Source organism: Dermacentor variabilis, chromosome 4, assembly GCF_050947875.1.
Source record: "Dermacentor variabilis isolate Ectoservices chromosome 4, ASM5094787v1, whole genome shotgun sequence".
Taxonomy (NCBI): domain Eukaryota; kingdom Metazoa; phylum Arthropoda; class Arachnida; order Ixodida; family Ixodidae; genus Dermacentor; species Dermacentor variabilis.
This window is the reverse complement of record NC_134571.1, coordinates 86079297-86098374: the sequence shown is the minus strand read 5'-3', so window position 1 is coordinate 86098374 and position 19078 is coordinate 86079297. Positions and strand designations below refer to the sequence as shown.

Sequence of the window (19078 nt, the reverse complement as noted above, 5' to 3'; positions counted from 1 at the left end):
CAGTCAATACAAATATTCTTTTTCTAGTCTACAAGCAGAAGTATGTTTCTGGTATACCCTAGAAACATCCTTCTGGGCTTAGATCTTCCATGAGCAGCTTGACCTACTCATTGAAGTGTTGCTTCTGCAGCAGCCCCCCAGGGATTTGCTATGCAGTAGAGCCTCAATATAATTCACATGGATATGATAAATTATCAGAATAGCAAAGTAAATGTAAAATGTCTCTTGCTGATATTAGTGTGTAACGAATATATGTCTATAGCAAATATGGGATACAATGAAGGTAATTTTTTGTCGAATGCGACTTCATTCTAATCGGCATTGACTGTACTCTCCTGCGGGCACTTGTTAATCCATGGACTACCTTTCAAGAAACGTCTTGTTGGTGTGTGCAGACTTCTATGTATGCGACAAGAGGCATCTTGTTGGCCATGCATAGAGGCTTTGCTTGAATTGAACCTCAAAGACTTTATAGCTTTGTATGGATAGCAGAATGTGCCACCTTACCTTCTAGACATTTTTCTGGCATTGGACACCCATTAGCACAATCTGCAAGTATTCAGTTGGTATGGTCTGCAAGTCTATAGCTTGAAGTGCTCTTTTCCTCTAGCATCTCTACAGTTCATTCATGCATAGAAGTTTGTTCCTAGGAGAAAACTGAGCATTACAGTTGAACCTCGCAATAACGAAATCGGCGGGGAACGCGAGAAGATTCGCTTTCGCGAGAATTTTGTTTTGTGAAAAGAGACGGCACAGATAGGTAACGCATCGCAGAACAAAACTTTACAGTCAAAATTCCTTTAGTCTATTTTGCAAGCTTTGCCCGAGGATATACAACTGCATTGCCGACAGTACAAAGTGCACCGAATGCGTCGACCAGCAGTGGCAGTACTGCCGTGGCGCAGTATTGTCAATTGCTTTCAGAGATACAATCACTTTTGTGAGGTTTTGCATAACTCGGGGCCGGATGCAGAGCAACAGCGCATGAAGCACCATTTCTCCAGCGCACGCTGTTGCCCGTAGGCACCGACATGTCCGGTGCCGAGCGCAAAAGTTATTGCATCTCGTGTACGCGGAGGCAAACAATCGAGATAACGGCCCTTTTGTGCAAATCTACGTCCGGCGCCGATTCTGCACGCGATGCCTGTCGGGTGGCACCAAAACCAGCGTTCTTGAAGCAAGGGGCGCATATTACCGGACGATCGCTCAATCATGGCCCAATTCGTGACACTCCATATGCTGCGACCACTATCTCAAGCGCCACAAAATATTCCATGTTGGTGGGACGTGGATTTCCTTGTTTTTGCTGCATTTTTCTCACCGATGCGCATATTATGCAGTGCACTGCCGCTATTGGCGATTGTTCTTCAAAACGTGTGTTCAGTTTACATGTAGTTTCACCTCACGCAATTAGCCTATAGGCCTCACCGAGTCGTCAGCTGCGGGGAACACAAACTGAGTGCGTGTTTCGAACAACAATCTACGATCTCGCCTAGTAGACGTGCAAAAACTGTCGTCACGTGTCGGTAGCAACATGCGTGCCACTTGAAGCGAGCGATCAACAAACAAGATGGTGGCCATGACGTATTTCCAGCGCACTGATCGCTTCCGGTGCTTGGTTGTTTTTTATGAGCAAAAATGGCAGCACCCACACAAGTGTAATGTGGTGGTATTTTACGCAATATTAGTGGAAAAAAATCGCATTCGAGCACATTTTGGAGCCTGCTAGCTTTACGTGAGTAGGTAATATGTGGAGTTACGTTCCGGCAAATTTCGTTGATGCGGGATGGCAGTACAGCGACATTTCGTTGCCGAGAGGTACGAAATGCATTGAATCCTATGGCCGTTCGCCAGGGATGCGAAAATGTTTCGTTGTCGCAAGAATTTCGTTGTTGCGAGATTTAATTATCGCGGGTTTCAACTGTATTGAAAGAAATAGTGAGAAAAGCTAATAAAATACTTTTGAATGAAGTACTTAAGATTTTTTCATAGGAACTAAAAAGATTTGTAGTGGGCAGCACATGTAACCACTATGCTGGATTGATTCTGTACCTCTCCCTGGAACTCTGCAAAACAGTTCTTGCATTTCTTAAAGCTTAGCAACATTGTAACTTCTGCACATGCATGCTACTTATGATGATCGTGCTTTACTTTTAGCACTAACTTCCAGACCACTTTGCCAATTATGTACATGATAGACTCTATGGCTGTTGAGTTGGGAAACTATGTCTATAATTCAGGCACTGCAGCAGTGCTACAGAGCCGCTTACATGTTAAATTGAGTGCAATCAAGGTAAAAATAGTGAAAATTGATAACAAAGAGGGAAAACTAATGTGGAGCAAAAAGAAAAAGCTTTTGAAGAAATGTTGGTGATGTGTTGTAATCACTGAGCTCAGTGGAAGTGTGTGACATTACCATTCGACAACAAATGTTCCAGGCGGCGCATGCGGAGAACGTCCGGGTGCGAGAGCTGGAAGAGAAGCGGCAGCGTGACAAGGAGGCACGTGAAAAGGCTGACAAAGAAAAGCAGGAGAGGATGGCCAAGAAGAAGCAGTTGGTCGACATCAGCTCTGGTAATTCTGCAGCTCATCCTTTCCTTTTATTGTCAATCCCACTCCCGTTTTATTTATGTCGCTGGCCATTCATCAAACATCTGTAGGTTAGATTAGATTTGGCTGAGGGATTGGGGCAGGGTTAAATGGTTCCTGCTGCTCCACTTCACTTATTTATGCGCTAAGGCACTACAAATGATGAAACTTACTACTTAAAAAAAAGAATGCTGATGGACATGGAAAAAAATAGAAAATAAGGAAATTGTGCCGTATGTCATTTTATACCTTACGTGAATTTGTTACATTGTGTACAAGGGTTCTGCGAAAGCTGTGTTTTCACATTACTAATTTTTTTTTAGATTCATGTCTATCACTTTTGTCTGCTTTAGATGTATTATTAGATGCAATTCACAGAATTGTGATATAGCTTTGCATTGCTGAGTTACAGAGTTCTTAACTTGATAGTTTCATTTCTTTTTTTAATTTTCGATTTTTGCCAATTTTTAATAACAAATTGACAACTTAAATCGAAAATTCGAAACCGACAGTCACTAGATTTTAAGTTTTTCTTTTAAATGCAACAAAGCTCGCCAAATTTCGTGCGGTGGTTGCCGAGAAAAACGAATTCTCCTTTTACATGTATTTAGATAGGAGCACCCGATCTAAAGTTTCCTCTTAAAGCAGACAAGTTAAATGCACGTGCGAGATATCCTTATCTGGTTTGTCACATAACGACATCTCGCATATATTTTCCAAGCATGTTTTAGCGCATAAATTGGTAGGGTGCGATACGATGCGCAACCCGATTGCAAGTTGTAGATCGCATCGGGTGGCTGCATTACTTACACGTGCTGGTGCATGAATCAGGTGGCCGTGGGGTGTTAAGCACTGTCACGCACAGCTTAGTTTGCTGTGTGCAACGAACTCATCATAAATGTTCGTAAAAGTTCATTATGCACAGTTAATTTGTCGAATTACTTGATATATCGATTTTTAGCACACAAACCACTTCGCTATACAGTCAACTTCCGTTGCTTCGATCCTGATTGGACCGACAAAATTTATTGAATTATCTGGCAGATTGAATCCAACAAGATGCAGAAAAAACACCAAAACAAACCGCCGATGCATTTGGCAATGTTTGCCTGAATCTCGCATGCCCCTGAATCTCGCATGCGCCCATTTTCTATCTTTCCAAAGTAGAAATGCATAAATGACATTACAGCTTCTGAACAAAGTAGAAGTCTAATGCACACCTGATCTTTTAGCAATAAAATTGGCAAGGGTCTACTATGTGTTGCACAATGGAGGCTGGTTTCCTAAAGTCAGCTTTGCCAAAATACACTGGGGTTATGCGGTAAAGCGTATGCATGCCGGAATGGTGGTTTTAATTTTAGATTCGATTGCACTGCGCAGGCAATTTCTGACCCAGTTATCTCGGGAAAAAATAATGTTGCACATTCGAATCGGGTTAATATTGTAATCGGACATTGTGGGATATGACTATTGTTTGACAATATTCCTAGGGAAGACCGAAAATAGGCATTTTTGACTGGAGATGATGTGTTTTCAGCGCATTCATTGTCTCTTAAGCTCCGCCGAGACAGACGCTGCCACTAGAAGAGTTGCTATTAGGGTCACCATGGGGGTCAGGCATGTGCAACAAAATTATGGGCCCATAGAAATGCATGGTTCCAACCATCGGTTAGGATCAAATTAATTGAAAAGTCTAGTTAACCGGAGTTGAACTAACGGAAGTTTACTGTAATGAAGTTATACTGTAGTAGTGAGTGCAATGTAAAAGCTGTTCTTAAAGCACAATTATGCACATGTAGCACTGTTAACAAAGTGCACATAAAAATGGAATTTGTTAGTCATGTACTGTAACAGTTGCCATTGTTGCTGCAGGTCAAGATCAAGAAGGTGTGATGGACAGCCTCTTGGAAGCATTAAAAACGGGCTCTGCCTTTTCACATAAGCAGAGACGACGACCACCCAGGGGTGCGAATGGTGAGTGATGTCTGAGTGTCGACCTAAATGAACTGGGTGGAAGAAGGAGGGCGTTACTGTCAAATTTGATATAATGAACACGGAAACAACAAATTATCCATGCATGAATATGTCGAAGTAAATGTGGAATGTTTCTTGCAAACACTACCAGCATGTACTGAATACACTTGAACCCACTTATATAATAAACCCAGATATAACAATCCATCACTTATAACGACCACATTTCACACCATTTGTGGTTTTTTTCATCCTGCCTATTGAAACTGCATCCATATAGAATGAACATTTTCAAAAGTGCCATACTGTTACAACAAACGTAACGCGGTTGCTGTAATATGGGGGTGCACACAAAGTTCCAATGCACGGAAGCGCGACTGAAGTGGGTACGCAGCAGCCTCCTCCCCCTTCCGTCTGCTCTAGTCCGACCACGACGAAGATTCAGTGGTGCTGATGGGGCTATTCCCTTTGAATCGGGCAATTACAAAGTCTCGGAAATCAAGGGATTGAGGAAAAAAGAAATGAAGAAAAGAAAGGAACAATAAAAAAAATATTAAAAAGTAAACCACTACACATGGAAGAGAAAAAAGTTAAGGGGCACTTGGTTATCTCTACATGGATGAATGTGAAAGCGTTGCAACCATCGCGCTATGCTTAGATATTATACCACAATGCAAAGTCGTGGGTTTGACTCCCACCAAAGGTCGAGAGTTCAACACTCAACAAAGGTAGTGGGTTCAAGGGCCTTAATTACTGTAATTACTCGAAAATAGGTCGAGCACGAATATAGGTTGACCTCTATTTATTGTGCTTCTGAGGAATAAAAAAAAACATTAGTCGAATATAGGTCGACCTATATCTTTTGAGAAACAAAAAACTTGGAACATGCCACACCTTTATTTACAGTAAGCTCGGCTCAGCCACTTGCTAGTCACTGCCACATCCTCATCAGAACTGTCAGAAAAAAATTCCTTATCGGATGCCTCACAGGCATCCTTGGCAGCCCAAATGACGTCGTCATTGGCACCATTGAGTATGTTTGAAATGCAGCATTTTTTGAAGCCAGTGTTGATAAGTTGCACTGGCAGGTCCTCCCATGCATCCTTGACCCACGACATGAATTCGCTGAGAGGAGCCTTCTTGCGGCGTCTCGTTGGTGTCATGGCGGCATTGTCCTTCGCGAGCCATTCTCTATAGGACTTGGCGACAGGGTCCTTGAAAGGCTTGTTGACGGTGACATCCAATGCTGCAGTTGAGATGTCATTCCACCAGGTTTGACAACCAGGTCCGTGTTTGCCTTCTGTAGGGCCTCCTTGACGGCTGGGAAAATGTGGCCTCTGAACGAGTGCAAAACGAGCATGTTTGGAAGGTCCAAGTCTGCTCCCGGTCACTTCATCCAAACCATCTCGAACCATTCTTTAACCATCGTTTCATTCATTAATAATTTTTTATTTGTGCAGATGATGACCTTCTTGGGACACTGTTCATTCTTTGGGATGGTTTTCCGGCAAAACACGATGTACGGCGGCAGCTTCCTTCCATAACAGTGTATCGTGTGTGCTCACGGCCTGTTGTCAACAGGCACATGTCCTTTGCTCCTTTCGTTGTGCCTTTCGTTGTGACTGTCATTTGGCTGGGTATGTTGAAGTAGACTGGCGTTTGGTCGGCGTTCCCGATTGGTCGGCGTTCCCGATGTGGCCGAGAAGGTAACCCTTTTGACGCCGGAGCTTGAGAACATAGCGCTGGAACTTTGCCAGCCATTCCTTATATTATGCTGGCAAATGCTGACAGGTGGACATTCTATGACGGAGGGAGAGCTTGTTGCGCCACATGAACTTTTGGACCCAGCCCCTGACTTGCTTTAAACATTGACTGGCAGATCCCATGTTATTGCGCCAAATGCCGGGCTTTCATCTGAATGTTCTCGCAGGACACCTGAAGACTTTGCACGCTCCTCTTCCACATGAACCCTCAGCTCTTTCTCGAGAATGTCATGCCTCCCTGTTGCTGGGCCGCAAAAGGCACGCCGCCGCCCGTTACATTCAAAATTTCGTCCCGCTGTTTCCTCCAACCCCTAATCAGCTTTTCATTCATGTCGAACTCACGCTGAGCAGCGCAGTTGTTGGAGTCCTCTGCAAAAAGTGCCACTTGACGCTTGAAGTCAGCACTTTAGCCCTGGTGACGTGACATTGTCACACAGCTGTGCAAAATGGATCGCAAATGATCGCAAAATGAGAAATGATCGCAAAATGGTGACACAGAGGGGAAACAACCGAGCAACCAATAAACAAGTGTGTTTCTTTAACCAGAAACTTTGTTGTGACTTATTAATTGCGCTACAGCTTTTGTTGGATCTTTAACTGCCGCGAATTTTCTGTTTTCATTATTTATGTTTTTAAGTATGGTATGGTATGATATATAGTATTGACATGTATGCCAGGGTGTTTTGGTTTGCAGCCTTGGCCCTCGCAACTCCGTTGGCGGCCCTGTTCCACAATGTAACTCTATTATCTCAGTACTTTTTCTAGCTTTGATTACAAATATAGGTCGAGATTCTTTGTTCACGAATATAGGTCAATAGCTAATTATGGGTAACATTTCTGGAAAGAAAGGTCGACCTATATTTGAATGAATACGTAGCTTTGTCTTAATTAACTGTGCCTTAACTCTACCTGAATTAACACCAAATGTCACGGGTTCGACTCCCACCAAAGGTCATGGGTTCGAGTGACTTAATTAACTTTATTTTATTTAACTGTGCCTTAATTAACACCATGTTAATTAACACCAAAGGCCGTGTGTTTGACTCCCACCAAAAGTCAAGGGTTTGTAGCCTTTTTGTACCTTCATGTGGTCACGCCGACAATGCCGGATTTACCCTCTCGTGTTTAATGTTTTCGCATTAAAAGGAACATGAAAAATTAATGGGAGGCACACTGCATGAAAGGGAGGTCCAGTACTTGGAGTCACTACATCAGTCCCTCCCACTTGCAGTCCGTGGATTTCTGAAGCCCCGAGGAAACTCGCTCACTTTCAGCCATGCTAGGGTTGCTGTGCTCTCACTGCCAGGCATGTCTCCAGTGAGCTTCAGAGCAAATCAGTACAGCCTCTACGGTGACGCACTAATGTCGAGTTCTCCATGCAGCACATTCGTGGCACCGCTTGCAATCTCGGAAGCTAGGGTGGAGGCACTCTGGTTCTTGCGCAGTTATCCGTGCAGCACCAGTTGCACCCTGTTTTGCACCCTGTTTGGATAGTTTGGACCAATTTGAATCAACAGACACTCAAGCGTTGCTATCAGTATTCACACGACCGAAGTGGGCGTGGATGCAGCACGACACGCCACTGCCATGCAAAGTTGTAAAGAGAAAGCCAACTCTCGTCTTCACCCTTCAAACTTTCTAGCGCCAAGAGTAAATGCAAGCGTATGATATACCCACGAATCCGTTGCACTGTTGGTTCTAGAGGCTTTGTTCCTTCCGGAAAAGGCAATGTTTGCAATGTGACATTCTTGAAAGGAATACTGGAATCAAGATGTCCTCTTTAATTTCTTTTCTGCTTGGATTGTCAGAAGTAAGATTGCAAATAGCACAGTTTGTTCAAAGTAGTAACCACATGTTCATGTATAAGTGATGGCGAAGAGCAACAACCTGGTCTTTCGCGGACACAGGTCAATTGCGCTCTCTTAGTGCGTGGACGAGTTTTGGTTGGCCAGAAAGATTTGCTTTTGACTGGAAGTCGGACCTACAGACCAGTAGCGGCAAGCTTTCAGCTCATGCTACTGCTGATCTACACTTGCTCCTGTCTCCTCAGCAGCTGAGCACTTGCTTCAACCTTGCTGGCCACCTTCCAGCCTTTGCATGCCACTGCTAGGTATAGATGAATGGCACCATCATTTATCATGCACAAAGGATGGAAGGTTGCTGAGACCGAATTTATTTGATAACACTAAGCATTAACACTGTGCTATCAACTGGCATGTCAAAACTGCCTCATACGTACTCTGTTTCGTATAGCAGGGGAATCCTACAAAGGCTAGACGGACTTCTCTCACTACTAGCATCTGAGACAAAGAAATAGTGCTTTGCATATAAAAAAAGAAAGGTATACCGTATTTTCTGGATGATGAGTCACATTTCTTTCTAAAAAAATTTTCTCGGTGCGTCTTATACAATGGTGTGGCTTAGACACGCATAAAACCACGGATGCATGCTGGCATGGCCAATATGGCCGTTTCTTTGTTCCCCCCAAGCACACCGCACTGCAGAAGCAATGCTAGCAACATGCCTACAACATTTCGTATATGTTAATCAGAGGCTGACGATGGTGAACCAGCAATGCTGCCGGCTGGAGTAGCTGAACTTTTTGACTGTGTCACAGGACAAGGCCTTTGATGGCTTCGAGTGAAGTGCAATAAGAGTTGGTTTTCTGCGCCAATGAATAGTGTTGGTGGAAGTCTTTTTCTACTGGAATTTGCGGCTTGTAAAAAAATTTTGTTTACAGAAATTTAGTGCCTTAAAATTGGTGAGTGCACATTTTGCAACGAGTGTACAAGGGTGCATAATCGCGTCTCAGCATTCCAAATGAGTTAAAGTAGGTAGGCCTTATACACTAAGCAGACTTATATACCGCATTTTTTTCTTTGAAACTTGTGAAAAATTGGGGAGTGTGACTTATACAAAGGTGCATGTTATAGACTGGAAAATACAGTAGGTATGCATAATATAATTAAATGTAACATTGTTTCATACTTTTATGTCGCAAAATGGCATGTATTTAGTACATGGAAGGCGTCGCAGATCTGAAACTATTTACCACCGTAAGAGTGGAGCTGAAATTCGGGCTAGTTGGTTATTCATAAGTCAAATACTAGCGTGTAAAAAACAAGGGACGAATGTTGAAGAGAGATACGCAGCAATGTGTGTGTTGCTTTTGCATTCGTCCTTTTTTTTTTTTTTTTTGCTGGTATTTGATGATGACAAAAATGTGGACTGACATGTTTCTGTGGACAAAACATAGTAGGCTGTATTTCGGAAAAGGGCATAAAAATGATATGTAATTTGATGGAACCTTATGTCCATGACTTGTAGTTGTAATATATGAAGTAGTACTAATAAAAATCAACTGCACTACAAAACGCACAAAGTGAGACATTTGTGACCACACTACTTGCATAGCTTCTGCAGCGTTACCTGCCAAGTATGAAACAAGAGTACACATATTAGAACTACTACTGAAAGGCCCTGGAGGAAGCCGAGTGATGGTTACTTCTCATCTGTATATAGTGCACATGGATCAAACTACTGTGCTGCATCATGACACATTTGATTTGATATGATTTTACTATTTGTTTATTTGTGTACAAGACCCCGAAAAAGCCCTCTATAAGTAAACGACTTAGATATTTTGTTTTCCCATATAACATTTTTTTTTCTTTTTTAGAAACATATTCACCCGACTACAGAGTGCCGGTGTTTCTTGTTATTTTTTTCACAGCATCGAACAAAGGCCAGCTGACGAGGAGCCGTTCCCGAGGTGGAGCGGCCGTGTTTGGGGACACCAACTATCTTGAATGCCGGACAATAGCGCAGCAGAGCTGACACCAACTGCTTTGCTCCTGACTTCTGGTGGCCATCTTTAAGAGTTGTTTTTACCCGTGTTTTCTGTTTCATATGACTTTACACGACGTGAATGCGCTGACGGCAAAAGGTTCCCCAGGAAGCTGCTACTTGTGCCTGGAGTGACGCACAATGCAATTGGCTCTGCAGGGATAACATTCTTTACTTGCCTCTCTTTTTGCATTGCTAGTGTTGTACTTTTTCTTTTTCAGTTGTGTAAGAGACATTTCTTTTGTTGCTTCATACTGATAGATTTATGTTTAAAATTCGAGAACAAAAAAAGAAAAAAGCAGAAACCCTGAAAGTACTCACTTTTTTTTTTCTGATTTACATGATGTGTCATGTTGGAATATGCTTTGTAATAGAGTGCAGTATCATGAGTCTAATCATTTACATTATTTTTCATGCAGTATAGGTTCAGAAGAATATAATTAAGTTTTATCACAAGAGTTTATGAGTTTGCATTCATAGCTGGCATTACTGATTTTATATAGAGCTTGGAAAAGAAGGCCTGCTCACTAATCCTATTTAGTAAGTTATTCTACTATAGATGGTGAGGTCTGCTCTTGCAGTGAACATTCTAAGATAGCCAACAGAGATTTAGCAGTGCTGGTTTGTGCATGTTGTAGGGAGAACAAAATGAGGGCGATGTCAAGCATATTGAGCTCATAGAGAAAAATCACAATGGGAGTTTGTGAATCTATCACTGAATGTGCACTAAAATATGCCTAACAGAAATACAAAGATGCAGATATTGTAGGAGAAAGACATGTTAACATTGACTTAGTGTCTTGTTCATAATGATTAACTTTGGGGGCATTTTCTATCATCGGAGGGCAAAATTACTTTTTAAGAAAGTAAAGGCCTGAACTCGTTTGAAATGTTGCCATTTCTTTGTCATAAGAACTTTCTACATTGTTTTACCAACCCAGCATTAGATTTCCATGGTAGCCACATCGTTACTGGTGGCTAGTGCCATGTTCTGCAGTTTGCTATCAAACTCAAGATAACAGTAATAGAACAAAAAAGAGGAGTAAAATAGAGTGGTGCTCCTTACCACCTGCATCGTTGCTTGGTGAAATTACCATCAATCTCGTGGCACCACAGTAAAATTAAGCTAATGTTTTCTTCAGCATGATAAGCTGTATGCAATATTGCACAAGTAAGGCCAAATCATCATTATGAATGCTAAGCGTTAATGTCCTGCAACTCCCATTATTGCAGTCTCATTGCATTTTCAGGCTACTAATTTGTTAACTGGAATGCGTAACCCCAGCTGCGCTGTCTGGAATGTCAATCCCCAGGCACAGGCTACATCGCAAGAAGACAGCAACATATTTTCTCCTGCTATGAGGCTATTAATATTTGTTCACTTCATAATCTTCTGGCTTTTGCCATTAGGCTCTGAGCACTAAAAAGATTTAAAAACCTAAAAACCATGCAAAGAGGGTGGCCTTGGGAAGGAATTGTGTCCCGTGCAGGCTATATCCTGCGAGGTGTTGGTGCCATCTGCTTTTATAAAGCTACTGCCTTTCACTTTTGTAAACAAGGATGCATTGGTGTGTTTGCATGAGCATGAGCCATTCTTATTCTCTGTCATGGCTATGTGTGTGACATTGCTGCATTGTCGTATAATGCTAGCTTTGGTTCACTTTAGCGTTCAGAAGCATCCAAACGTTGGGTGAGTTAGTACATATTCATGGTTGGAATGTTGAAAGCAGCTCTAAAGAAACAGACAAAGAGGCAGAGAAATGGACAGCACTTGTCTTCAAAGCAGTGCTTTTCTTGCCTATTTCTCTGCCCCTCTGTCTAAACTTTTTTAATGCTGCTTTCAACCTTTCAACCTTGCTAACTTTGGTATTGAGTTGTGATATGAAAATGGCCTCCTTTCTGTAAAAGATCATTTTTAAACACAGATTGGTTCTACTAATGAGTAAAAAATTTGCAGTTGTGGTTCGCATGCCTTTTTATTCATGTCTGTGCTGTGGAATTCACATAGTTTTTTGGCAGTGAAGTTAAGTTGGTGCATGGTAGATTTCTTTTATACTACTACCATGGCTTGCTAGTTGGCTGTACTATGGCTATATAACAGTTGAAAATACTTTTGTAAAATGTATTACTTCCGGTTTTTCTTGATGTGGTCTGAGATGTATGTTGAGAAATTTGCAGTTGTTTAAAAAATTGTTTGTCTTGCTGCTCATAAACTTCATCTATGTCATGTGGGTGTAAATGATTGCTGTAACGAGAGTGTAAGATTGCCTATGCAAGTTAGAGGCTTGTACATAGAATATTATGTAAATTTATGCTAGGTGCACGGTTGTGGTGCGAGTGCCTTACTCTCGCATAGAAGTGACTACTCGCAATGAAGGTTCTCTTCATGTAACATAGAGCAAGTTGTGGATAATAATGTTTATAAGATTTAGTGCAGTTTATACACTGCCGTGGGACCATGCTTACAGGCAAGTCATTGACAAGACCTTGCCAGATGCTGTGATCCTGGATGCATGTGCCGTGGTGTACAGATGAAACAGTTTGCATGAACATGTAAAGACATGCGAAGGCTCCAGTTTGCCCAACCCATTTCAGATTATTGTTTTTACTGGGGATGTTGTTACTTGCAAACTGAAATGTGCACCATGCTCAAAGAAAGTTTAGTTGTGATATACAAGATATTTTTTATAGGTGATCACAAATGTTACGACCTTCAGAAAGATGTGTCCTGCATCATATTCATGTATATGGCAGATTGTCTACACCCAATCCACGCTGCACCAAGTTGTTGAGCTATGACCCGTTGCATAGCAGCGTCGAGTATGTCAAAGTTCACTTCGTTGCTTTTCATTTGTTATCATGCTAATGCACAGAGTACAAGGCATAAGCCCTGAGACTCCTTCACAAGTTTAGTCTGAGCATCACCTTACTTCAGCAATGGTGGGCGACAAGTTTGATTTTGTTCATTGCTCTTATCTCACCATGTGCACGCTCCATTTTCATCTGCTGTGCTGACATCTTACTGGATGTTGCATAGTGCATCCACTCACTGCATTTCGTGTACAACTGCTGTCCACTTGGTAAGGCCACAGTGGACCCTTCTGTTTCATTGCTACTAGAGCTTTACAAGCGCAAATGAAAGCCTTGTTTTACTGAAGGGTGGCATCAGATGCTGCATTTTCTGCAACATATGTACTTTGAAGGGGGACATTGCTCAATGCTGGCATATGCTGTGTCCATCATGGTAGAGAGCTTAGATTCATTTAAGTGCCAGGACCATGCCGGTACAAATAAAATGAATCTGTTGTTTTTATCAAGTGGCTCATGTCTGTGTGTGTTCCTGTCTGTTTAACTCTGTTCCATATTTTATTTTGGAAGTAATGCACTCTTATATTGTGCATCCAAACAAGAAACTCCCAGTGAAGTTCTTGCGATATATCAGCAGCTTTTGTCGGAGATTTCTTGGGTTTTAAAATTCTTACGGTACTTCTTAATTATATATGTATGATCACAAGTGTGTGAAGAACGGCCACAAGTTATAACAGGCACTGATGTGCTAGTTCATAATTCAAGATTTAGTTATAAGCAGCACCTTGGAAGATTTAAATAAGGACACACAGGAAGTGCTGCATGTGCATCCTTATTTCTTCTGTGACCGTGCTTTATGTGTGTGTGTGTGTGCACTGCTTATAACTAAGTCAAACTGTGTAATCATTATTTACATGCCACCTAAGGCATGTAGTTGACATGCTGCAAAGATGCGACTCGGAGGCCAAATAATAGATAATCTTGGTTAATCTTGGTGTGCCGCAGTTTTTGAATGCTTGCAAAGTTTTCGAGTAAGCTATACGCTATAACCACCTGTAGAAGGTCTAGGGAGGCAGCCTCCGTACTGACGTTGCGGAAGCGAATTTGCGAGTTCGGTGGCGCCCTCTCGTGTGTGATGTAAGGCAGCGCGTTTCCGCTTCCGCACGTGTTTTTGGTCATGTTGAGATCGTGGACGTCGGGAACTTTATGGTAGTCGAAAGCAGGGTTTGATTACAGCGTTGGAGCGGCTGAATTGTGCTGTTATAGACGACAACGTAAAATCTAAAGGGATCGCCAATATGAATGTTGTGTACAAATCTGCAGGCAAATATAGGAAGCTGCGCGGCACACGCGCAGGCGCGACCTGCGTCAAAGTGGCGTTTCTTGGGGTCACCTACACCGTTGTGGTTGGCGGCTTATTGTTGTAAGTAGCGCAACTCGTTAGTCTATGGACGCAAGTGGCAGTTGTGTTAGAATTGCAAAGTCGCCTCTGCGACCTAGTGCATCCATCCGTGTTCGTTTCGTATGGATGGACATTGGCTACGCAGCAGGAGGTCGCCATCTGGGTCGCTACTGTGGAGAGTTCGTCCCAACAAAGGAGCGAAAACTCTTTATCATAGTGGTGAAAAGTGCACCGACGAAGCTCGCCCTTTTTGGCGCTGCCATCGACAATTCTTTGCCAAAGCCCCAGTGCGCTTACTGTTGACTAGCGTGTTAAGACTCGAGGGGTATCCGTAGGCCTGCAGGTGAACGCGAGTATTTGTGTCATATCACGTTCTTCAGGGGAAAACCGAACGTCGCTACAAATAATGCTGGGTGTTGACTATCGTGCGCAGTTCGCAGTATGCGAGTACTAGAAGAAAAAAAAAAACGCACACACACTCACAATTTTACCATTTGCCAATCTGCTGCGTTCCAAGAAGCGACACATATGCCGTGGCCATAATCGTGCAAGTTTCACTAGAGGTCGAGTAAAGGCTTGTGGATGCAATACTAGCACTCGCCTGCCGCTTGTAGGCAATCAAGATAGCAGTTCGGTGACTGTCGCTGTAGCGATTAGTCTCTACAACGTAGTGTCGCTGGTCTGCTACCTGTGGTTTCTATGAGCTGGGACAGCAGTTTCATGCAGTAGATTTTCTTTTGAGGCTTCGGTATCATTTCCTTACATCATATTTTCATAAATATGATCCATTGACCTCTATTCTGCTATCTATGTGCGTCTCTCATATACAGCACAAAACCAGATAACGAAGCGAGCTGCTTAGCTCAGCGTGAATGCGCAGTGGCTTTCTATCGAGTGCCGGCCGCACTAAGTACTTTCAGAGTTGCATGTGCTTGGGGTGGAATTTCAACAATTTACCCGTAATTATTGCTGCTTGCGGAACACTCAGCTTTTGGCTTGTGTGTTGTTTCTCATGTGTGCCGCAGACAGTAACATGATCGAGACATATTTAAGAATTTGAAAAGAAGTCGTGAAGCCAGCAGTATTTTTGTTATTGTTTACTTAATGAAGAGCCGCGTTGTTTATTACCTCATTTCATGCACTTACTGTAATTTGTTAACATATTCTTAAGGTTGTCTTGAATGTTCCCCCTTTTTTTTTTTCAGCCTGGCAATACCCCATCAATACATAAAGCCTTCCCATAAGCCCTTGGAGTTCAAGTCAAAATTTACCAGATCACTTGAGGATTCCGTTGGCTTTCAGCACTCGAAAGATGATGGCAAGACTATTTAGTGTCCCAAGGCACATTTTGTGGCCACCACTGGTGTATTGGGCAGGCTACAGCAACCATACTTTTGTACTATTTTGTTAGGGTTTTTGTTAAACCATGGCTGTCCACCCCCCCCCCCCCTTTTGTCTTTTTTAAAGTACAAAGTATTAACAAGCTTATGCATTACATCTAGCCACCTCTTTCAGGTCAAGCACTTTTTTTTGCATGTGTAGTCATTGTTTGAATAATTACATCGTTTTTACAAAACAAGGTGGCGATTTTGGCTCTTTTTCTCTGCTACAAAAAGGCCTGATGTGTGCATCTGCAATGCCATGTGTGCCAGCAGCAGCAACACGTAGCCACCTTCTTCGCAATTCATACTTTCTGAGAAACACTGGACAGCCAGTGGTGCCTTGTGACTCTAGAACTCGTAGCAAACTTGTAGCATGGACGGGCGTGCTGTGCGGCCACGGCCTGAAGTCAGGTGCCCAGCTTGTGGGGACTGTGTGGCTGGTGCTATGGAGGCTCACGTGGAAAAGTGCCTCCAGCGCTTCAGCAAACCTCCCAAATCTACGGAGGCATGCGTCTGTGTTGTGTGCCGCAAGGACATCACCTCTCTTGATGAAGCCCAGCGGCTGGCTCATGTGAACAGGTGAGAGATTTGAAATTAACAGCTACAACACATGGTATCTTTGCAAGCCAGGGCCTTTGGGTACGTCTTTCTGCCAAAATGCCCTGTGTGATTCTGTGACCTGTCTGTCCCTGAGAAAATGCTTGTATGGTTGACATAGCCTCCTTTCATAAAAGCAATGAGTGACAGTTCACATTTTTTTAAAGTCATTTCTGTGGAAATCCACAAAATGCAGTAAGTTTCACTAAAAGAAAATTGTCGTACACCTGACTGTTTTCTTTGTCTATTTGTTGTCTATTTGGCCTCTCCCTGCTATCTGCTCTAGTTCGAATGGTAGAGTGACAAACCCTGAAATGCTTTGGTCCCAGGTTCAGTCGTGAGGCCAGGATAAATTTTTCTTAAACTGCGAAGCTTTCTCCCTGAGAAACCCATATAGGTTCCATTTGTAGCTTCATGCCACTGTCACATAAATGACAATTTACCTTACATGTCTAAAAGTAAAAGCTGGAAATAAAAATCACCCCCCCCCCCCCGCACGACCTATCTGCATACTTGGATATCCATTTATTATTAGAAGTACACGCACTGTTGGTATAGTGACTATATTGGCTTAGTGTTAGATTAGTCCACCCTGCCAATTCAGCTCGTCTTGAGTGGCTTATATGGCTTTAAGAAAGCTGGAAATGCTGCACATATGTGGCATTTGTGACATTGTATGAAACCTTGTGAAGAACTCTAAGGACTCTCAAATACTACCTCTGAAGTAGAGAGATGTTAGCGATAGGCCAAATCTATTTAACATAAATCTACCATGTCATGTGAGTATCGTTTCAAGAGTTCTTTGTGTGTGGCCGGGAAAATGTGAGGATGCCGAGTATTTAGTTTGTCCAGTTGTGTAGTTGGTGTCATTTTGTTCCCCTCACATGATGGACTATTTTCATGTAAGAAAAAAGATATTGAAGCAGTGTGAAAAAATCCTTACAGGAAGAAATTTTCTTCCTGCAAAAAAGACAATTTCCAGCATGTTTTTCCAGCATTCGTCTCTGCTCTGCTGGGAAAACTGCGTGTTCTGCCTTGCTATTTTGTTTCATTTTGGTTATTTAAGTGTAATAACTGGTGGCTAGCTGATGCTAATTCTGCGTACACTTGCATTAAGTGAGCAGCGCCCTGCTGCTTAAGAGAGGCATCCTACTGTTCATCCCCTATTTAGTGACTGAACTCGACATTATTCAATACTGTTTGGAGCAGCATTTTGTTTATAACCCTTAATTGAAGAAAAGATGTGCAGTTCTTGTGTTAGAAGAAAAAGAAGCTTAGTGCGTAAAGAATAAAAGAATGTTAGTGTGCAGAAAAGAAAATGTATTCAAAAATTTCTGATCTCTGTACTGAAGCTTGTGTTGCTTTGAGCTCTTCTCACTCCTCTAGCATTGACCTTTTGTGTACACTACCTGTGAAATGGGGGCTTTCAAAGGTGTGTTGTTCATACCATCTTGTCTACATCATTGAATAAATGTGCAGTTCACTATCGCAAGGTATTGGACACCATGATGCTGTCTTTGAGTGAAACGTGCACCCCTGAAAAAAAGAGTTCTCTGTAAACAGGAAACTCCTTTCTCACTGCCCAGGTGCCTCGATGGGGAGGCGGAGGAGCCTGTGCAGGAGCCTGTCGTCTCGACCCCATCTCGAAATGGATCCCCCGGATTTGTACTCTTAGACTGTCCCCTCTGCGAGCGCTCATTCAAGACATCAGAGGTCTGTCTGTGTCTCTTCTCCGTGATTCAGTTTTGCTTGCTTGCTCGTGTAACCAACCCTGTTAGTACAATAGAGCTGACATACAGGCGGCGTCAGGAAATGTTTGCAAAGCATGAAATTCCGGCAAAAAAATTTTATTTCTGCAGCCTGGGTGTACAATCTGGTATTCCCTATTTCTGGCCTCTGCTAATACGTGCAAACAACTTAGTCAGTCCTGTACAGTGTTACTTGCCCTGGTCACAAAACTGATCAGAAATTATCTGATTGTTGTCTGTAAACTTTTTGTGTCAGCTGTATCTATGTATGGTGATACCTGGCCTCATTGTGGCAGTGCTTGCTCATCTGTGAAAGGAGCCTTGTCTGACTTTGTCAGCCAGTGTGTCGCATGCTTGTGGCATATTTTTTCCTCACCATTTTCTGATGTACATTAGACAATAGCTGAATGACTTTTTTAGAAATGTGTTTGTGGCGTGCGCTGTTGCTGCATGCGGTTGAGCTTGCACCATGTTATGTGATGTGCAAAGCTGTGCAAGGCATAAGCCCAACTACACAGATTTCTTTTAGAAAAAGATTGAGTTCAAGTGTTATTTCCTCATTGAAGGCTGAATGGCTTTCAACGATGAAAGCTACTGTGGGCAACTTGATATGGTTTTTTTAAATGTCTGTGTGCATATAACCAATTGGCAACTGCAAATTTCTGGCACATCTTCGCACATAAATGTGTCTGCTGTGGCAAGAACATTTTTGTTTTGTGTCAAGTTGCTGGCAGGCAGATAGGCTGGTTGAGAATTGCTTTGAAAAGTGTCGGGCAGGGCGATGCGACACCTGGGGCGCGATTGGAGATATTTTGTTCGATACGCGTTCTGTTCAGTTGCTGCAACGTCACAAAGTTGCAGTATGCAAAATTTTTGACAGCGGGGCGGAGAGAGCAGCCAATCAGGAAGCAGTGACCTCCCCGGAAGTTTATCTACGTCGTTTGTCGTCTGCTTGCAAACAGTATACTA

General features: G+C 42.7%; 2 protein-coding genes across 9 annotated transcripts in view; both read left to right on the top strand.

Moving 5' to 3' along the window:
- The window catches only part of dia (diaphanous related formin 1), a 50892-nt gene extending 37400 nt beyond the window's left edge, over nt 1-13492 (top strand). For all 4 annotated transcript variants that reach the window (XM_075689685.1, XM_075689686.1, XM_075689687.1 and 1 more), the window contains 3 exons: nt 2439-2574; nt 4462-4563; nt 10060-13492. In XM_075689685.1, coding sequence (XP_075545800.1) covers nt 2439-2574; nt 4462-4563; nt 10060-10163 — 342 coding nt within the window. In that variant the 3' untranslated portion in view covers nt 10164-13492. The remainder of the gene's footprint in view (nt 1-2438; nt 2575-4461; nt 4564-10059) is intronic.
- Nucleotides 13493-14126: 634 nt separating this feature from the next.
- LOC142579471 (uncharacterized) overlaps nt 14127-19078 on the top strand; it is a 91573-nt gene continuing 86621 nt past the window's right edge. For 3 of the 5 annotated variants that reach the window (XM_075689682.1, XM_075689683.1, XM_075689680.1), the window contains exons 1-3: nt 14127-14403; nt 15588-16343; nt 17948-18074. In XM_075689682.1, the coding sequence (XP_075545797.1) occupies nt 16138-16343; nt 17948-18074 (333 nt within the window). In that variant the 5' untranslated portion in view covers nt 14127-14403; nt 15588-16137. The remainder of the gene's footprint in view (nt 14404-15587; nt 16344-17947; nt 18075-19078) is intronic. The other 2 variants (XM_075689681.1, XM_075689684.1) reach the window with 2 other exon arrangements.